General features: G+C 44.9%; 1 protein-coding gene across 1 annotated transcript in view; it reads right to left on the bottom strand.

The window, feature by feature from the left end:
- Nucleotides 1–19,561, bottom strand: part of LOC138522042 (BOLA class I histocompatibility antigen, alpha chain BL3-7-like) — a 268,613-nt gene that overhangs the window by 41,423 nt on the left and 207,629 nt on the right. The window contains exon 6 of the mRNA XM_069635266.1: nt 14,089–14,134. Within this exon, the coding sequence (XP_069491367.1) occupies nt 14,097–14,134 (38 nt within the window). The 3' untranslated portion in view covers nt 14,089–14,096. The remainder of the gene's footprint in view (nt 1–14,088; nt 14,135–19,561) is intronic.

Here is a 19,561-nt window from a genome sequence, read left to right as displayed (position 1 = left end):
TTTTATTACTGGGCTGGAGCAGACACAGTGTGAAATGGGGAGTGCTAATGGCCCCCTCTCTGGGAAGTCACAGCTCATGGGGAAGTGGCCATTAGCATCCCAAAGCCCTTCACCCTGTGTACACTCTACAGTGAATACCTCCACTTCACAAGCCAAAACAGTGTGTTAATAATGTATTGAATGCTTGCAAACTTTATTCACAAGATCCTTGTGGGCACTGAGTTTTGTGTTGTTAAAATAATGGTGCAGTACACAGAGATGTCTGCTTATCTCTTAGAAGGTAAAGAAGGTAATACATTTTCAACCATACGGGTGGTGTCATTGTTTTACTGACTCCTTCATTTTGGGAATAAGGGGTGTTTAAAATGAATGTAGAAAACGAGGAAAGGGGGTGTTCTAAACAAAAAAAAACGGAGATGTGCCTGGGTGCAACTGTAGACACCAGGTGGTGGTGGCACTTAAAGGTTTTGTGTGGTACGCCACCTCGTTCCTGAAAATGATGAAAATCATGCTTTTTGAAGTGTAAGACAGAGTGTTGCCTCCGTGAATTCTTGATAAAGGTTTTTTTGTGCTTATTTCTTTTAAGTCTCATCTTTTATTACTGTGCTGGAGCAGACACAGGGTGAAATGGAGAGTGCTGACGGCCCCTTTCCCTTGACTAGTCCCTGGGAAGGACCATTAGCATTCCAAAGCCCCTCATTTTGTGTATACGACACAGTAAATGGCTCCTGTCTGTCTTCTTCCTGCTGATAGATTTTATCCATCAGCAGTGATTTTTGGATACCGAGACTTGAGCCTCGTTACTCATCTTCTCGGGTTGAGTATGTAGTGCTGGGTTAGGATCCTTCTTGGTCTCTGTGGACTTGACACAGTAGGGCTGGTTTCACAGGGTCTTAGCTGTGATAGGCCACGGGTAGTGGTCGCCCAGTAAATGGCTGCACCACATCCCCCCACTTTTCCCTTCCCCCATCCCCTGCACTTGCGCATTCTCAATGCCATATCAATAAGCCTGATTGTATTCCAGCTTTACTGCCATGTGTCTAAGGTGACATGAAAACATTGAGGTAATAATGCATACACACTTGCACATTTTATTCAGAAAATGCTTATGCGAAACAATTCTGTGATGTGAAGACAAGTGGGGCAATCCATACAGCGGTCTGGCTGCCCTGTGCTGGTTAGAAAATATCACGCATCAGGGTGTTGCAATTGTTTATAGAATCATTGATTCCAGGACACATGCTGGCGTTCTGGAGAAGATGGAGCAGGAGCGTCATGAAGCTGCCAGAATGACGGCAGCATTGAGGGTGCCTGGAGTTTTTCCGCTGGCATTTAGACATGCATCCCACGATTTGTGGGAATACCAGGAAACGGAGGGGTGCCCAGTGGCATGGCACAGTATTTCTGATGCTTGTATGTGCTTAGATTCACATGCTGTGCATAGGCCGACATCTAGTGGAAGCTGCGCAGTATTACAGTTGTTGTTTTCGAAACTCGAAAAGGGACGTTGACAGGGTGTACCAGTAATACTATCCCTAGTGTGACGTCCACTGTACCATGATCCCTCACGCGTCGAGGTCCCTCAGATTGTTGTTTTTCTGGCATGAGGTAGCATGGGGTGTAGCGTGAGTACAGTTGTATCCAAGCAGATACGTTTTAGACAAGCTCATTAGCATCCATGCGCCTTCTGTCTGAGGGGAGGAAGGGTGGGCGCATGTGAATCTAAGCAGATACAAGCATCAGAAATACGATTACGGTGAGTAATGTATCCCTTCTGAGGCTTGTGGAATCTGCTTAGATCACATGCTGTGCATAGATTAGCGAGCAGTGTTAGAAGAAGGAGAAGGTGGTATGTGAGAAGGTTCATGAGCAAATACGTGTCTTAGAACTGCTTGTCCCACTTGTGTATCTGTCTTGGAATGAGTGTCAATGCAGTAGTGCTGAGTGAAGGTATGTATTGAGCTCTATGTAGCTGCTTTGCAAATACTGGCTAAAGGGACATTTGCAATGAAAGCCAGAGTGGCTCCAGTACCTCTTGTGGCGTGAGCCCTGGGCGTAAAAGGCAGTGTCCTATTTGATAGGGAATAGCACAGTTGGATACATCTGACTATCCACCTAGAGATGGCATTCTTAGAGATGCGGTCACCTTCTCTGCCCGGCGCTATGGAGACAAACAGTTGATCTGTTTTTCTTAGCGGTCTGGTCTTGTCTACATAGTAGAGGACCGCTCTCCTCACATCTAGTGTGTGGAGTTTTACCTCAGCTGAGCTGTTGGGTTCCTGAAAGAAAGCCGGTAGCTCAATTGACTGGTTTACATGGAATTTGGATATGAATTTAGGGGAGAACCTAGGGTGAGTACGTAAAACCAGCTTGTCTTTGTGTACAACAAAGAACGGGTCCTGCACTGACAATGCTTGGATTTCACTTACTCTTCATATGGAAGTGATAGCCACTAAGAAGGCAGTTTTGTAAGTCAGGTGTTTGAGACTAGACATGTTCATCGGCTCGAAAGGGGGTCCCATGAACTTAGCAAGTACAACATTGAGATCCCATCCTGGTGGCGGGTTTGAAATTGGAAGGTGGAGTCTTTTTACTCCCTCCATGAAAGCCTTAATGACAGGTACTTTCCACCACAGGATTATACTGTGCGAAGTGGTGTAGGCTGATAAAGCGCCAGGTGGACCTTCAAAGAGTTGAACGCTAACCCCGAATCTAGCAAGTGGAGCATATAAGTTAGAATGTGGGAAGGAGTACATTCTATGGGGCTAATCTGTTTTGACTGGCCCCAAACTACAAATCTCCTCCACTTGTCAAAGTAACAGTGGCTAGTGTTAGGCTTTCTTGCCTCTTTCAGGATATCCATACATCTCTGAGGCAAATTAAGATGCCCGAACTCTAGGACTTCAGGAGCCATGCTGCCAAGTTGATTGAGTTAGGTTGAGGGTGCACTGTTAGTCCCCCGTGCTGAATGAGCAGATAGTACAGGCACGGGAGTTTGATGGGATCGCACATCGCCAGCTTGCGCAGATGAGGAAACCATGGTTGTCTTGCCCACATAGGAGTAACTAGGATGAGCATCAAGTCTTCCTTGTGGATCTTGTTCACCACCTTCCTCATGAGAGGAATCGGGGGGGGGGGAAAGCATAAGCAAATTTCCCTGACCAATTCATCCATAGGGCGTTCCGCTGGGAGCCTGGTTGGGGGAACCTGGACGCGAAGTCTGAGCATTGCTTGTTTTCACTGCTACTGAACAAGTCTATTGTGGGGAAACCCCATTGAGAGAAGAGGTGTTCTACGACCTCTGCGTTAGTTGCCACTCGTGTTCTTATGGTAGGGGATCTCTGCTCAATGAGTCTGCAAGGGAGTTGAGTTCCCCTGGAACGTGCTGTGATGATAGGAATATCTTCCGTTTGAGTGCCCATCTCCAAATTTGTTGTGCAAGCCTTGACAGATTTGGAGAACGTGTGCCCCCCTTTTTGTTGATATAAAACATTGCTATAGTGCTGTCTGTCAGTACTTGCACGGAATGGTTCGTTAAATGGGATTTGAACACCTGAAGGGCCTTGAATACTGCCGGAATGTCTAGCAGATTGATGTGGTTCTGAGCTGCCGCGCGAGACCACAGACCCTGAGCCGTGTGGTGAAGGTAGTGAGCCCCACACTCTGCGAGAGGGGCGTCCGTTGTGACAATCGCCTGTACCTCTGGATCATAGAAGGGTTTACCCTTTAGCAGATTCTCCTGTGTCCACCAGCGAAGATTTTGTACTAGTGTTTAGCGAAACGACCACTAGATCGTCCCACTGACCACTTGCCTGAGACCATTGTTTTGCCAACCACTCCTGCATGGGTCGCATGCGCAGGTGCGTGTGTGGAACCAGGTAAATGCAAGATGCCATCATGCCTAGCAAACGCATAGCTTTGCACGCCCTTATCTGGCGGCCGGACTGATAATGCGGTATTTGCAGTAACATATTTTGGACTCTTTCCTCTGATGGAAAGACCAACCCCTCCTGGGTATTTAGGACAGCTCCTAGGAACTGTTTGGAGGTGCTTGGCACCGGGCTTGACTTTTTCTCATTGAAGGAGAAGCCCAATTGAAAGAGAAGTTTGTTAGTTCTTTGAATGTTTTGTCTGCAAATCAGGGGGAACTCCCCTGTGATGAGCCAGTCGTCCAGGTAAGGGTGCACTGGGATTTCCTCTCTGCGTAGGTGCGCTGCCACCACCGCCAGTTCCTTTGTGATTACTATTGGAGCAGATGCTATTCCGAAGGGCAGCACTTTGAATTGGTACTGCTGGTTCGCTATCTTGAAACGCAAGAATCTTCTGTGTGCTGGGAACATTGAAATATGAAAATAGGCATCTTTCATATCCAGTGTTGCTATGAAATCCCACTTTCTTAGTAGAGGGATTATCTCTTGTAGCGTAGTCATGCAGAACTTTTGTGGTTTGGCATACTTGTTTGCAGGGCACAAATCTAATACTGGGCGCATTGTGAGATCTTTCTTTGGCACAAGGAAGTAAGTTGAATAGATACCCCTGTTTACATGGTTGGCCGGGACAACCTCGATGGCGTCCTTTAGCAGAAGTGTGGCTATCTCCTTGAGGAGGATCCGCTGGTGTTCTTTTGAATGTATCTTTTGTCAGGGGGGTGGTCGTGGGGTCATTGAAGGAGCTCTATGCAATATCCACCTGCTACTGTGGACAGCACCCATCTATCTGAGGTGATCCCTTCCCATGCGTGGGTGAAGTTAGAAATGTGCTCCCCTACTGGATAGGCATGGGAGGGCACCTGAAGTGGAATGTAACGGCTTTTGATTTGGGGTACCACCTCACGAGGGGTTGCCCCTACCACGACCACGACCTCTTTGCGGTCCTCTGGGATAGCTTTGGGAGGACTATCCCTGATTGTTTCTCCATGAAGAGTTTTGGCTCTGGTTGTAATTAGACCCTCGTTGGGAATTTTGGCTGTGAAAGCGGTGAAAATTGCCATTGCCCCTTTGTCCAGATGGCTTATTAGTCAGTTGACCCAAAGACTTAAGAGTATTGTACTCTTCTTTAGATGTTTTGAGAGCTTCCTCTACAGCCTTGCCAAACAGCACATTGGGTTCAACCGGCATGTTTATGAGGGTGGCTTGTGTTTCCTGCTTAAACCCGGATTGGCGTAGCCAAGCATGCTGTTTGAGAACAGTCCCCTCTGCGAATATTCTGCCAGCGTTGTCCGCGGCATCAAAGTTGGACTTGAGTAAGCAGCTGGACACTGCTCTGCCTTCTGAGGCCACCTGGGCTAACTGAGACTTTAGCGGCTTCAGGGCTGAAGAGAGCAGGGCCACTTGTGGCAGTTGTAACTGGCCAAAAGGGTTGAACTGTTTGCAATTTGAGCCTGGTATGCTGCCAAGGTAGCAACCTTTCTGCCCATGGAGTAAAGCTGCTTACTTTATCAGGCAGGGCCTCTAAGGAAGCTAGAGGGGTGCCTGCCCTTTTCCTAGTAGTTGTTACAACTAAAGAATCAGGCTTCAGCTGTCCTCTGATATACAGTGGGTCTGAAGGTGCGAGTTTAAAAAGGTTTTCAATACAGTGGTTAACAGCCCGTGTGAGGTTAGGGGTCTCAAGAGATGGTTGAATCTTACTTTGGATAGACTTGAGGAGAGGGATAAACTGTGTGACAGCTTTCTTATCCCCAAGGATTTCCTCCACAAAATCCTTATCCTGTAGCACCTCTTGAGTGTCTATTGGAAAGTGCTCTGCCGGTTTGATTTACACTTCATTGATAAGGGGCTGGTTATCAATAGGCGAGTCAATGACCAGGGGATCCTGGTCAACAGGAGAGTCTATAGAATACATATTAGTGTCAGGGTCATTATCAGGGTTTTCATATCCCCATAGTAAGGCTCTGCTGCCTCGTCGTCGTCATAAAGAGGGGCTGTCTCTAAAATGGATAGGTCCTCGTGCTCAGAGTCCAGGTCATAGAGCTCTATGCCTGTACTGCGTACTGGAATCTCTGAGTGAGGTTTCATAGCGGGGGGCAGAGCAGATTTAGTAGGGACATATGACCCAGAGGGTACAGTAGTAGGGGGAGTGGCATGAAAACTGTCGAAATAGGCAGGGTCCTTTTCTTAGAAGTTGACCATGAAGGACATTCTCCTCATGACCCTGTCTATGTCTTCTGAAGACCATTGTTCCGAACCTGGGATGATTACAGGTTGAGGTTGTGAAGGGAGACCTAGATCCTCATCTGTAGGGGCTATCAACCCATATTTTTTGGGCCTACTCTCTGGAGGGTTTGTCCTCATTAAGGGTGGGTCCAGTGTTCTGAGAACTCTCCTTATGAGGGGCTTTATCCCTATGAGGGGTCTTCTCCCTGTGAGGGGTCTTTGAGGACTTCTTTTTGGACTCTCTTTCTCTTTCCTGGCCCCCTGAGGTGTGTTTTTCAGGATAAAACAGAAGAGACTCCAGGACTCAGCTCCATCAAAGATGTGTGTATGCTTAATTATACAGCATATTCACACTTCTTAAAGAAAAGCCCATAAACGATAACATGTTTCGGCTCTGCTGAGCCTTTTTCAAATCTGGGCTACATACAATTTCACAGCAAATCATCAGAAGTGCGTTACATAGTTTATCATAATTTTGTATGATTTCAACACAAACATAATATCAGTATAAAACCAATTATGAAATCATATTGCGCAGGCATTATTCCATCATGCCGCAATACGAGTATACACATCAAAGTAAAAATAAAGTGATAAAAAGACAGAGAAACAAGGATTGGTGAGAGGGAGGATTCAAGGGTGTGGAGAAAAACACATTATGTATGCACATTATTCCAAAAATCAAAAACATGAAAAGACAGAACAGAGGAGAGAAACATTGGAAAATTAATCATTAACTTGGTTCAAGGGTAATTGGTCCATAACGGTCAACTGACCGACATATTATCCCAATGATAATTCGAGCAGGTATGCTTACCCTTAATGGCTTGCAATAAATCCATAGGACTGTTGTCCCTGTAGTAATAACTAGGTATAATCCCCAATAGAATGTCTGAAATCAAGTTAATATCGGATCAGGTCTCTGGTGATCTGGATATTGGTTGGACACTCATTCTTAAAGTAAAAGTACATAGCCACTCTCCTATGTGATATACGTACAAAACATTGCAACTCATCTTGTTTCTGTAAGTCCCGATGTTGTGCTGCTAGCCGTAAACTTATGTGCGCATAGCATGCAAAAAATATATATTTCATTTACATTCTTAAATGTCATCAAGCCTTAATTACAGAGCCTTATCTTGTGCAGAAATAGCCTACAACCACAAATATCCACGCACTGTAACGAGCATCCCTCATCACGTTCTAAAAGAAGACAAAGGATATTGCATTAACAGTCTTAATTACTATTAAGCCTTAATTACAAAAACTTCATTGTGTGCAAAATAGCCTTATTCCAAAAGTGTCCGTGCACTGTAACTAAAATCCCTCATCAAGTGCGTTATGCTAGGTAAAAACCCCAACAACCAAGCTAGTATAGTGTCAAATCACACATTGAATCCTAAAACCGTGTTAGCCTACATGTTAATAAAGACCAACGTTATTTCCATACTGCGCTCTACATAGACCATTGGATGGACGCGGTCCATCGAGAGTTTCTCAAACTTACCTGATTCTTACGGACTGAAAGATAACACGCGTCGGCAGAGATACAGCGCCGTCTGCGTCCACCATTTTGATAACTAAGTTGTGCATAGTAACCATGGCAACGTGTAACGCGTCACCATGGTGATCCGTGTCTGACGGCACGTTGCGAAACGTCCGCCGTGATTCGAACAATTATGACTGCCATTGTGTGTTTGAAGGCCGCCATTGCTAAATGGTTCTTATGCCCATAAAACATGCCTTACTGGCTGGATATTAGGTACAATAGCTCTCCCATGATGATCTCTTCGAGATTCTGCTTTAACGATCAATTTTTACTAAAATTAAGAACTAACTTACCTGAACAAAATTCTTAGTATGTTAGTACATAAAATTCCCGTTGTATTGATGTCTTAATAGGTGCTCACACCCAATCACAACATATCATGCTACTAACAAGTAATCAGTCTATATTTGATAATCTCCTATGTTAATATCCATGTGGAAATACATTACAATGAGACTACTACTAATTGCACCTATTATGTTGCACTTCCAGCAAAGAAAAACCTCTCTTAATCTGTTCGGTACTTCAGGTACTTTGGGACTATGTTACAATGGGCTAACACTACAAGAATGACACCATTTCACTGTCACTGTTGAGACCTGTGACCGTCGTATTGAAGTAACAAATTGCTCATGCTTCAGCTTGTCTTAGAGCTTTTAACCTATCCCCACCCCTTTTGTTCAAAGTCACTTGTTGTAGACCAATGAATTTGATCTCAGATGTATTATGCAGTTGATGCACCTGCTGTCAATGATCGGCTAGTGGGATCGATGGGTCCTGGCTACCAATTTTCACCAGATGCTCATGTATTCTGATTCTCAAATCTCTCTTCGTGCTCTGTATATACAATTTCTTGCATACACAAATAATCCTGTAAACAAAACATTTTGTCTTGCAATTCATCCCTTGTTTGATTGACCAATGCTTGCCATTAATGTCTTCGAATTTCGTAGTTTGCTCATACGCATATTTACATTGTGGGCAAGTACCACATTTTCTGAAACCAAATTCTTTTTTGTTTAACCATGTACCTTGATTGTCCCTTGCTGCGTCCGGCCAGCTCCAAGGAGACGAGCGGTACCAAGTAATGGATGATCAACTTCTAAATCTCTCGGATAGAGATATATCTCAGGATGAAAGACTTCTTTTGAATAAGGGTCTCTCTTTTGCACCTATGTGTAGCTTAAGTCAAGTGGATGTTCATATCGATTTGTTCAAATTCATTAGGAAACTTCAATGAACATTGTTTTTTGTGACCAAAGCACCTGGGGATATCAAGTCTAAGAAACAACATTTTCTGATCAGTGATATGTCAATTCAAGACATTGAGGACACCTTTCTAGTACGATCACTGGTAGAGGATGACCAATATGAAGTACTTCATTTACTAGATGATTTGAAAATCAAACCTGATATGTTCACAGTCAAAGAACTCAAAGTCAAATCCAAATATGTGCCACGATTGGCACCGGACAACGTTATCGACACATTCTACAAAGCAGTCTCACAAGAATTTTATAAATTAAACCAAGACAGAACGAGAAATATAAGGAAAAAAAATAACAACCTGACATCTGGAGAAAAAGCAGCACTTGAATCGCTTAAGTCAGACACGCAAATAGTGATCAAAGAAACAGACAAGTGGGGGTAACATCGTTCTAATGAACAGAAAGGATAATTTAGCAATGACATTCCAACATCTCTCAACCCCCGGCTGCTATGTTACAAGAACAGATAATTACAAACAAATAGCACTGGAGCAAGTGGAATCTCACATTTTGATGTGGCACAGGAAAGGTCTGATTACCGATGAAGAACGTGCTTTCTTATTTATCAAGGAACTAGTAACCCCGAACATGTATTTCCTGCCTAAAATACATAAGAATTATGATAACATACCTGAGGGCCGCCCAATCATGAGAGGGATTGGGTGGGTCACTGAGAATATATCGGAATACCTTAACTCCATTCTCAAACCAAGGGCCAGCTTATTATATTCATACTTACAAGACTCCACCAGTCTTATACGGAAACTTCAGAATTTCACATGGCATAATACTTACCTTCTAGCAACTTTAGACGTGAAGGCACTATACACTTCTATCCAGCACAAATGGGCTATGATTGCAATTGACTACACGTTCAGGAATGAATCAGCCTCTTACTACAACCATATTCAGATGATTAAGGAAATGTTGCAGCTTACATTCGATCTTAACGTTTTCACCTTCGACAACAAGATATACCAACAAACCAAGGGAGTGGCCATGGGCACAAAATACGCCCCAGCCTTAGCCAACATATTCATGGGCATGCTAGAAGACAAATCAGTTTACCTGGAACCGTTCTACAGAGATAAAATCAAGATGTGGACACGGTACATCGATGCATTGGTCAATCAAACAAGCGATAAATTGCAAGACACAATATGTGTTGATTACAGTATTATTTGTGTATGCAAGAAATTGTATATAGGGAGCAGGAAGAGAGATTTGAGAATCCGAATACGTGAGCATCTGGCGAAAATTGGTAGCCAGGACCCATCGATCCCACTAGCCGATCATTGACAGCAGGTGCATCAACTGCATAATAAATCAAATTCATTGGTCTACAACAAGTGACTTTGAACAAAAGGGGTGGGGATAGGTTAAAAGCTCTAAGACAAGCTGAAGCACGAGCAATTTGTTACTTCAATACGACGGTCACAGGTCTCAACAGTGACAGTGAAATGGTGTCATTCTTGTAGAGTTAGCCCATTGCAACATAGGGCCTCATTACACGGATGGAGGTGGACCAAGGTGCTATTAGCACCTTGGTCCATGCCGGTAAAATACCGGCACTGCCTTGGTGGAAAGGGGAATTACTGCCCTATTCCAAGGTTGGCAGGGCGGTAATTCCCCTTTCCCCCATTGCCCTTCCCCATTCCCATTTTTGCCCCATAGGGCTCTATGGGAATGGGGAAGGCGCTAATTACGGTGCCACAAATTGCGGTACCGTAATTAGCTCCCTGGTCCCTTTGCGGGTTGGTTTTTAACGCCTGCGTTAAATTCACCAACCCGCAAAGGGATCTCGTAGTAAGGCAGCAAGGGTTTACCGGTACCGGTATTTTACCCTTACCACCTACCGTGTAATGAGGCCCATAGTACCTGTAGTACCGAACAGATTAAGAGAGGTTTTTCTTTGCCAGAAGTGCAACATAATAGGTGCAATTAGTAGTAGTCTCATTGTAATGTATTTCCACATGTATATTAACATAGGAGATTCTCAAATATAGACTGATTACTTGTTAGTAGCATGATATGTTGTGATTGGGTGTGAGCACCTATTAAGACATCAATACAACAGGAATTTTATGTACTAACATACTAAGAATTTTGTTCAGGTAAGTTAATTCTTAATTTTAGTAAAATTGATCGTTAAAGCAGAATCTCGAAGAGATCATCACGGGAGAGCTATTGTACCTAATATCCTGCCAGTAAGGCATGTTTTATGGGCATAAGAACCATTTAGCAATGGCAGCCTTCAAACACACAATGGCAGTCATAATTGTTCGAATCACGGCGGACGTTTTGCAACGTTATCTTTCAGTCCGTAAGAACCAGGTAAGCGTGAGAAACTCTCGATGGACCGCGTCCATCCAATGGTCTATGTAGAGCGCAGTATGGAAATAACGTTGGTCCTTATTAACATGTAAGCTAACACGGTTTTAGGATTTGATGTGTGGTTTGACACTATACTAGCTTGGTTGTTGGGGTTTCTACCTAGCATAACGCACTTGATGAGGGATTTTAGTTACAGTGCATGGACACTTTTGGAATAAGGCTATTTTGCACACAATGAAGTTTTTGTAATTAAGGCTTGATGGTAATTAAGACTGTTAATGCAACATCCTTTGCCTTCTTTTAGCACGTGATGAGGGATGCTCATTACAGTGAGTGGATATTTGTGGTTGTAGGCTATTTCTGCACACGATAAGGCTCTGTAATTAAGGCTTGATGACATTTAAGAATGTAAATGAAATATATATTTTTTGCCTGCTATGCGCACATAAGTTTACGGTTAGCAGCACAACATCGGGACTTACAGAAACAAGATGAATTGCAATGTTTAGCACGTATATCACATAGGAGAGTGGCTATGTACTTTTACTTTAAGAATTATGTCCAGCCAATATCCATATCACCAGAGACCTGATCAGATATTAACTTGATTTCAGACATTCTATTGGGGATTATACGCAGTGATTACTACAGGGACAACAGTCCTATGGATTTATTGCAAGCCATTAAGGGTAAGCATACCTGCTCGAATTATCATTGGGATAATATGTTGGTCAGTTGACCATTATGGACCAATTACCCTTGAACCAAGTTAATGATTAATTTTTCAATGTTTCTCTCCTCTGTTCTGTCTTTTCATGTTTTTGATTTTTGGAATAATGTGCATACATAATGTGTTTTTCTCTACACCCTTGAATCCTCCCTCTCACCAATCCTTGTTTCTCTGTCTTTTTATCACTTTATTTTTACTTTGATGTGTATACTCGTATTGCGGCATGATGGAATAATGCCTGCGCAATATGATTTCATAATTGGTTTTATACTAATATTATGTTTGTGTTGAAATCATACAAAATTATGATAAACTATGTAACCCACTTCTGATGATTTGCTGTGAAATTGTATGTAGCCCAGATTTGAAAAAGGCTCAGCAGAGCCGAAACATGTTATCATTTATGGGCTTTTCTTTAAGAAGTGTGAATATGCTGTATAATTAAACATACACACATCTTTGATGGCGCCGAGTCCTGGAGTCTCTTCTGTTTTACACTGTTTATGGTGACGGTTAGGCTTTATTACCGTCTGGATACAGTGACCTGCGACATCCTTGATCTTACCTTATGCTTGAAGACATAGCATTATATGGCCAACCCAATACTGATATTAATGCAAGGGATTGTGAGGTGCCGCCCTTCAGAGCAATGTTTTCCAAAGCCATTCTCTTCAGTTGTGTTTTTGTGTTTTTCAGGATGTTTGGGGCCTACAGCCTGGCTAGACGCAGAGCGTCGAGTTTCAGGCGTGGGATGAGCTGGGGCCTCGTCTGCCGACGATCGGCTCTCAGCAGGAGTTTTGCGTGTGATGCCCGTGCCGTCTTTTGCCGGTCGGGGCCTGTCATGCAGCGATCTTGAACGAGAGTGCCCAGAGGTCAGAGACTCCACGGACCTTTCCCCGGACTTCGTGCATTGCCTTTTGCTTGACCCGTGTGTCGAGTCTCGGCTTGGGGGTGTGTGTTTATTGATGGTTGGAATTGTAGCGCTTCCACCGCCAGGTGTAGTCCCCATAACAGGGCCACCAGCCTGTCTTCCGGGGTCGGGGGCCTGCGCGTGGGTAGCCAAGGCTGCCCTGTCGCCATCGCCATCCGAAATGGCGGCATTGCTGCCGTCACTTAAAATACCTTCTACGTCCATGGCCTGGTGTATTGGGCCCAGCGTTTGGTGGATCGGTCCTTCAAGGTCTGGGGCTTGAAGAGCCTACACGCTCGACAAGTTGCCTCGAAGTGGTCTCCCCTGAGACACAAAATACAGACTAGGTTCTTATCGACCCATGGGAATTTGCACTTGCACTTGGGGCAAAATTTAAATGGGGTCCTGCCCATAATGATAAAAAAGGGCAGCTTGGCGAATGTAGTGGAAAAAAAGGGGAATATACATCCTAAAATGATCTCCCCCTCTCTCCCTACTGTAAGGGCTGAAGCCCGGGGCAGCCTTCCAAGGCCGAAGGGTCAGTCTTGGAGGATTTCCGACAGCTGGTCTTCTTGTTTTCACCAGCGTTGAAGTTTCGACGTGCAGTGTTATAAAGGACAGAAAGAAGATCTATCGGTAATTGTAAAATGAATACTGGCTATTCGCCGAAATAGGAACTCTGCTATAGACGTCTGTCTAGAATGGCAGAAAAAAACAATCAGAGGGACCTCGACGCGTTAGGGTTCATGGGTACAGTGGACATCACACTAGGAATAGTACTACTGGCATACCCTGTCGACGTCCCTTTTCGAGTTTCGAAAACAGCAACTGTAATACTCTGCAGCTTCCACTAGATGTCGGCCTATGCACAGCATGTGATCTAAGCAGATTCCACAAGCCTCAGAAATATATATATATATACACACACACACACACACACACGCATGAGAGGCATCCATGTAGTGTGCTACTAGTACTGCTCGACGTTGCTTAAACATACTTCTAATAAGCAGCTTCCAGTCTCCACTCCCATGTTGTGAAAAAGGTGGGGGTAGGGAGGGGCAGGATGTTGGAAGATCGATGGGATTGTTACTAGAATGACATCAAACTCCCCCAGGTGCCCCGTGGAGGCTGATGGTGCCTACCTTTAGGTTTAGGAACTACTGGATGATGAGTCTGTCTGTCCGAGAGCTGGGAAGACATAAGAGGAGACACAGCGTTAAAGAGGAACATTGTTGCTAATTACAAAAGTATCCACTTTAATTTCAAGGATTAGCAGAAGTGTCACAGAAAGCAAAATACGTGAAATGCTGTAACAAACAGTGTCAGGGAGCAATCATCAAACCTCATTTTGTGATGATTTGTGTTTATTTAATTCAGTTTCTTTTAAATATGTGCACATTTCCCAAGGGGTGTTGTCACAAGAACATTGAACAGATGCTACCAAAACATACAAAAACATGACCACAAGAAAACAATACCACCATTATATCAAAAACCTATCCCACCGATTTATTTAAATTGTTATTTTATTGGGTATTTATAATGCGCCTATACAGCAAATGGTGTTTCAAGGCGGATCAAGACAAAAGGGGGGGGGGGTGGTGCAGACATGGATGAAGAATAACAATAACAGTCCTACTAGGCCATGTGTCATTCAGATCATGCAAGTTCAGTAACAAGAAGTGCAGGGTAGAGGGGGAGGAGAGGGTGTGAGGAATACGACCATCCGCACAGTGGGTGGGCACTCGCTTGGGATTTCTTCGATATTTTTTAAAGAAATTGATGGTGGGAGATCAACCTCAGAAAATGTGTGGGGCTAATCCACACACATTTTCCTTTGCTCCCTGTACAACCAACACATAGCCAAGTCTACTCTGGGGGGGGACACAGCGTACAAGCACAGTTCTCCTGTCATGTTCAGCTGGAATGTGACAGCCACGGGTACAGCAAAGCATCTCAAGAAGGCGGAAGGCAACACCTTCCTTGCTATAGCCGGCTTAATTAAATATCAAAGGCTCCATGGATCCGCCCTGCACATTGTCAGTCCTGCAGGATGGTGGCAGCAATTAAACATAATTAGCATACTAATACAGTATACTTCAAACAGACACACATGGGGCCTAGCTGCAGTGGCTGACAAAGGAGACAGGAAACCCCCAACACCTTTTTGATATGCCTCTGTGTAAACTGGAAGTTAGCTCCCTCCCCTTAGCATGAAGGGCAGTGCATGTCATGTCTGAGACAACTGTTTGCAGTAAGAAACTCCTGCAGGGGCAAGCCATTCAGAGGGTAGGAGTATGTGATTTGATGGAGACAGAAAGTCTCTTCTCGCCACACACTTTAAGGGAAACCTGTGCTTTAATCAGGAACCACTGAGAGCTCAATTAACCAGAGAGACCCTTTGATCCACAACAGACAGGAAGATGGGTGGGGCTTAGTATTACAGGTTTTCACCCCTTACCTTTCCTGTTGCAAACCACTCTGGTTAGGACCTCACGCATAACAGAAGATTGTTGGTCGGGATCCAGGATTGGTTCATTAAAACAGGCTTAGCCCATTTGGCTTTAAAACAGTGCTGAGCCCCTCTTTTGGCAAACCATCTGAAGACTTCACCAGAAGCAGGAAAGAAGAACTCAGCATTGGACCCTGGCATAAGGTATAGTCTGCCTTACATCTTCCACTAGTGAAGGAAGGCCAGGATTTCCAAGAGGGAAGCAATATCCCTCGCCTAAATATCTCAGGATGGAACAGAGGGAGATGCTGAATCCAGGAGGACCCTCTAGCAGCTCCAGAACCAGTACCCAGCAGCACACAGCATGCTCTGCTAGACTCTGCAAGCAAGCTTCCTAGGTGGGAAGTGCCAGAGAGTCAATGAACCAAACCAAGGACAAGGCAGCTGCCTGCAACACTCTCCTCAGCTTTGGGCCATCTGCCTTAAAGGACGACACAAACCCAGCGAAGAAGCTAGGAGGAGTGCATCGACAAGCATCTACCAGTGTCTGCCTGAAAGACATTTTTTCTAGACAGTCGAGCCCCTCAAGCTGCAACCGACTGCACCGCTAACTGCTGTCACGCTGCAGTCGCCAGTGCCATCCGAGACGCCTCAATCAGTGCTTCAGCACCGCTAACCAGCACTGAGACAAAGATTTTTTCTTTTTCTGTTTATTTGAATTTGTATAGCGCACAGCGGCCATGAGGCATTGTGGCGCTGTTACAGAGTGTTTGCTTAGTACATACATATGTGAGTCAAACATTACAGCAAAAGGATAGTAGGTGCATCATATACAGAGAAGGAAGGTGTGCGTGTTCTTTGTTACAGAAGACCAGCATCAATTGTTGGAGGGGTGACATGGTTATTTGAACAATTTGGTTTTTAGCAATTTTAGATTCCTGACCCTGAGCCTCCGTGTAGGCCAGCCTGCAACCACCCATCCAGCCTTGCTCATCGAACTGCCTGCCGCCTGATACCCGCAGCTGTCTCCCATCTTGAACTCTGTCGCAGAAGCTGCAAAGCGCCCGGAAACCACACATGGTACATTGTGGTTCTGTCTCCCTAGTGACATTTTACGACCCATGCTCCCTTTGTGCTGAAACCAAGTATCCTTGAACTATTGTGATTAATTACTTTACCAACTACCCTCCTGTCAGTATCCAGAGTGCGTTGCTTTTCCTTCTTAAAACTGTCTGTCCTCTGCATTCCTTTACAGGGTGGGTTGTATTTTGTAGTGTGCTAGAACTGTCTGTTGTATAAAAATAAAGTACATATTTGTATACAACCATGACTGGACAGTCCCCTTTATCTTTGGGTAATAATTGTATTTTCGCTGTGTTCCAACTAACCAACGATCCACAACGTTGCAGAGATAAGCCTGCCATTCCGTCCAGGTTACCAAAATTGGACAAGGAGGTTTATAATGTACTTTGTTTCCAATCTGTTTGGATCCCTTCTGGTGTACTAGAAGTGTGGGGCTGATTGATGGTTTAGAAACCGATATTCATCCCTTGACCACTGGTGCCCCAAATGTCGATTCGTCACAGGGGGAGGGGGATGCATTAATACTAAGGTGGGAAGGGAAGAGTGCAGAGCATGCAAGTGCTGAGGAAGGGCAGAAGGGGGGTTGGAGAGCCCCTGGGCTAGAGGAGTGATAAAGGGAGGTCAGGTTGACGAGTATCAGGGGAATGCAGGGAGTGCAAGGGAATGAAGGTCCACATGCAAAGTGTGAGGAAGGGGATGGATGGGCTCAATAGGGCTGCAACCCCACCAGGCTAGAGAGCTTATGGCCCTTAGGAACGTGTATATGTAATGGATGGGATCACACCAGAATAATTCTGAGTCCAAATAACCGAACCAACTCAAGAAGATGGCAAGTTACTGTTTTATTAACAATTATCTAAAACAGGGAGGTTACAACGAACATCAACAGACGCACGCTCAGTCTCTCAATGATCTCTACAAAAAATACAATATCTATGCTCAATAATGCGTTATAGTGACATCATACTATGTGGCAATAGTTAAAAACCTATCAAGGGTCGGGATTGGTTAAGGGCAACATCTAGATATACATTTGTATAGGAGCTAGGATTGTTATTGGCTATCCTTTATCAGGTGGACAACATATGCCTACCTCTTAAAACATGTCACTTTAGAAACATTCGGTACACAGTTTCACATTGGTCTTACAAGCTATAAGGTCCTTTATTATACAGACTAATACAATTGGTTGGCATGCTTGTGCCATGTCTGGAACATTCGGTTCATTTAGCAACACGTAAACCAAGCCCCAGGTGCAGGGAGATAGGACACAGAGCTACCTCACCACCGAATTAGCCCAGTATCTCTCATCGCCCATTTCTTCTGCCATGAAATTGTCTTTGTACTTGGCCTTGTAGAGTATTATCGTCTTTGGGAATGCACAGGGGTGAGGGCACTCGCTATCGTGTCTGGAACTCCAATTTCAAGCTCTATTTCCATCCTTGGGTCACGCGACAGGAGATCACAATCTGGTCCTTTGTGCAGCTTTTAAATGCTCTAAATGAATTAAAAACCTGGCATCCTTTGTGTTCTTTCTTGCACCTTAACGCGGGAAGATTATTCCTCTGCACACTCTTTCTTCTTCAGAGTAGATAGCTGACCTCGATTTCTAGGATCTTGACTTCAGGCCAGGCAGCCTCGCCACACAGCTCTTTGAGCCTGCTATTCGGCTGCGACACAGCTTTCCATTCTCCCTTCATGATTTCTGGCTTACTTATTTCATGATAGCAATGTCCAGTTTCTGTGCAATGGCGGCTTGACCTGCGTTCTATTCATTACTCATAGCTAACCTCTATGATGACTTGATCTACCTTGCGTTTCAGCATCTGTACATTCATTGAACTTTTGTTTTCTGCACCATTTTGTGCATGTGTAATCTTCTCTTACACTTGAGAGTTCACTCGATTCTTTACTTAGTCATTCGTTTTTTCAGGATCCAACATTATCTTCAGTCAATATCTCGGGACATCGTGCACAATTTCTTATGACGTCTTCAATCATTTGCTTAGTTCTTTCTCATATTCCTTCAGGGAGTTACTCCTGCAGGTTGTCATCACTTTGAGGGTGCATTCGATAGGGTTGTCTCAATGGGTATATTCTTTCAATTGCTCGCTGCAGTATTAGTACAATAGCTGGTGTTAGGCAAGGCACAATCTCATGTCTCCAATACAGGGAAGGTATGGGGGTGGGATCTCCTGCAGATGTATACAGCTGCTCCTCTACACTAGTGCAGGTGGAGGGTGCCTGGAGGGGCAAGTGCAGGCTGGGGGAGGGTGGGGGGTGAGGTCAGGTGAGACTGGGTGCTGGGGTAGACTGGGAGAGGAGGTCCTTGTGCCCTGTATGACTCAGAAGGAATCAGGCAGCCAGTCAAAAAGCGGCAGAGGGGGACATTAGCTGGGGAGGGGAAGAGGGAAGGAAGAAGAGAAAAGGAGGGTCTTGAGAAGCTTCCGGAAGTTAAGGAGATCTGGCTCAAGCCCGAGGGGGGCAGGGAGGCCATTCCAGAGGGAGGCTCCTGCGGAAGAGAGATATCTACCCCCCACTCTCTGCTTGGAAAAGCATCTGAACTGCAGAGTTGGAGCTAGAAGCCAGAAGGGCTCCAGCAGGGAGGTATCTAGGGAGAGAAAGTTGGTTGTAGAGTGGTCCCCAGCCCCAGAAAGCCTTGTGGATGATGCAGAAGGTCTTGAATTTGTTCCTTGAAGCAACCTGGAGCCAGTGGAGAGACTTTAGGGCTGGAGAGATGCAGTCCTTGGGCTTGAGGCCAAGGATAATTCTTGCAGTCCTATTCTGGATTAGTTGAAGGGGCGAAGGGAGGAGTCAGACAGATTGAGGAATAGGCAGTTGCAGTAGTCCATCCTAGAGAGGACCAGAGCCCTGCAGACAATGAGTTTCTGGGGGAAAGTGAGGAAAGGGAGAATGCCTCTGAGGCGGTGCAGCTGATAGTCGGCCTTCTTGGCAAGGTCTGAGATGTGAGGAGAGAAGGAGAGAGAGGAGTCAAAGATGACACCAAGGTTTTTTGCCTCACAAGAGTGTGAGGGGAGGGTACCCATGGAGAGTGGCCAGAGAGTAGGAGGGAAGGAGGG

This window comes from Ambystoma mexicanum, chromosome 13 (genome assembly GCF_040938575.1).
Source record: "Ambystoma mexicanum isolate Mex_15411 chromosome 13, UKY_AmexF1_1, whole genome shotgun sequence".
Taxonomy (NCBI): Eukaryota; Metazoa; Chordata; class Amphibia; order Caudata; family Ambystomatidae; genus Ambystoma; species Ambystoma mexicanum.
Note: the sequence above shows the minus strand (reverse complement) of the source record. Positions and strands in the feature narration are given on the sequence as shown.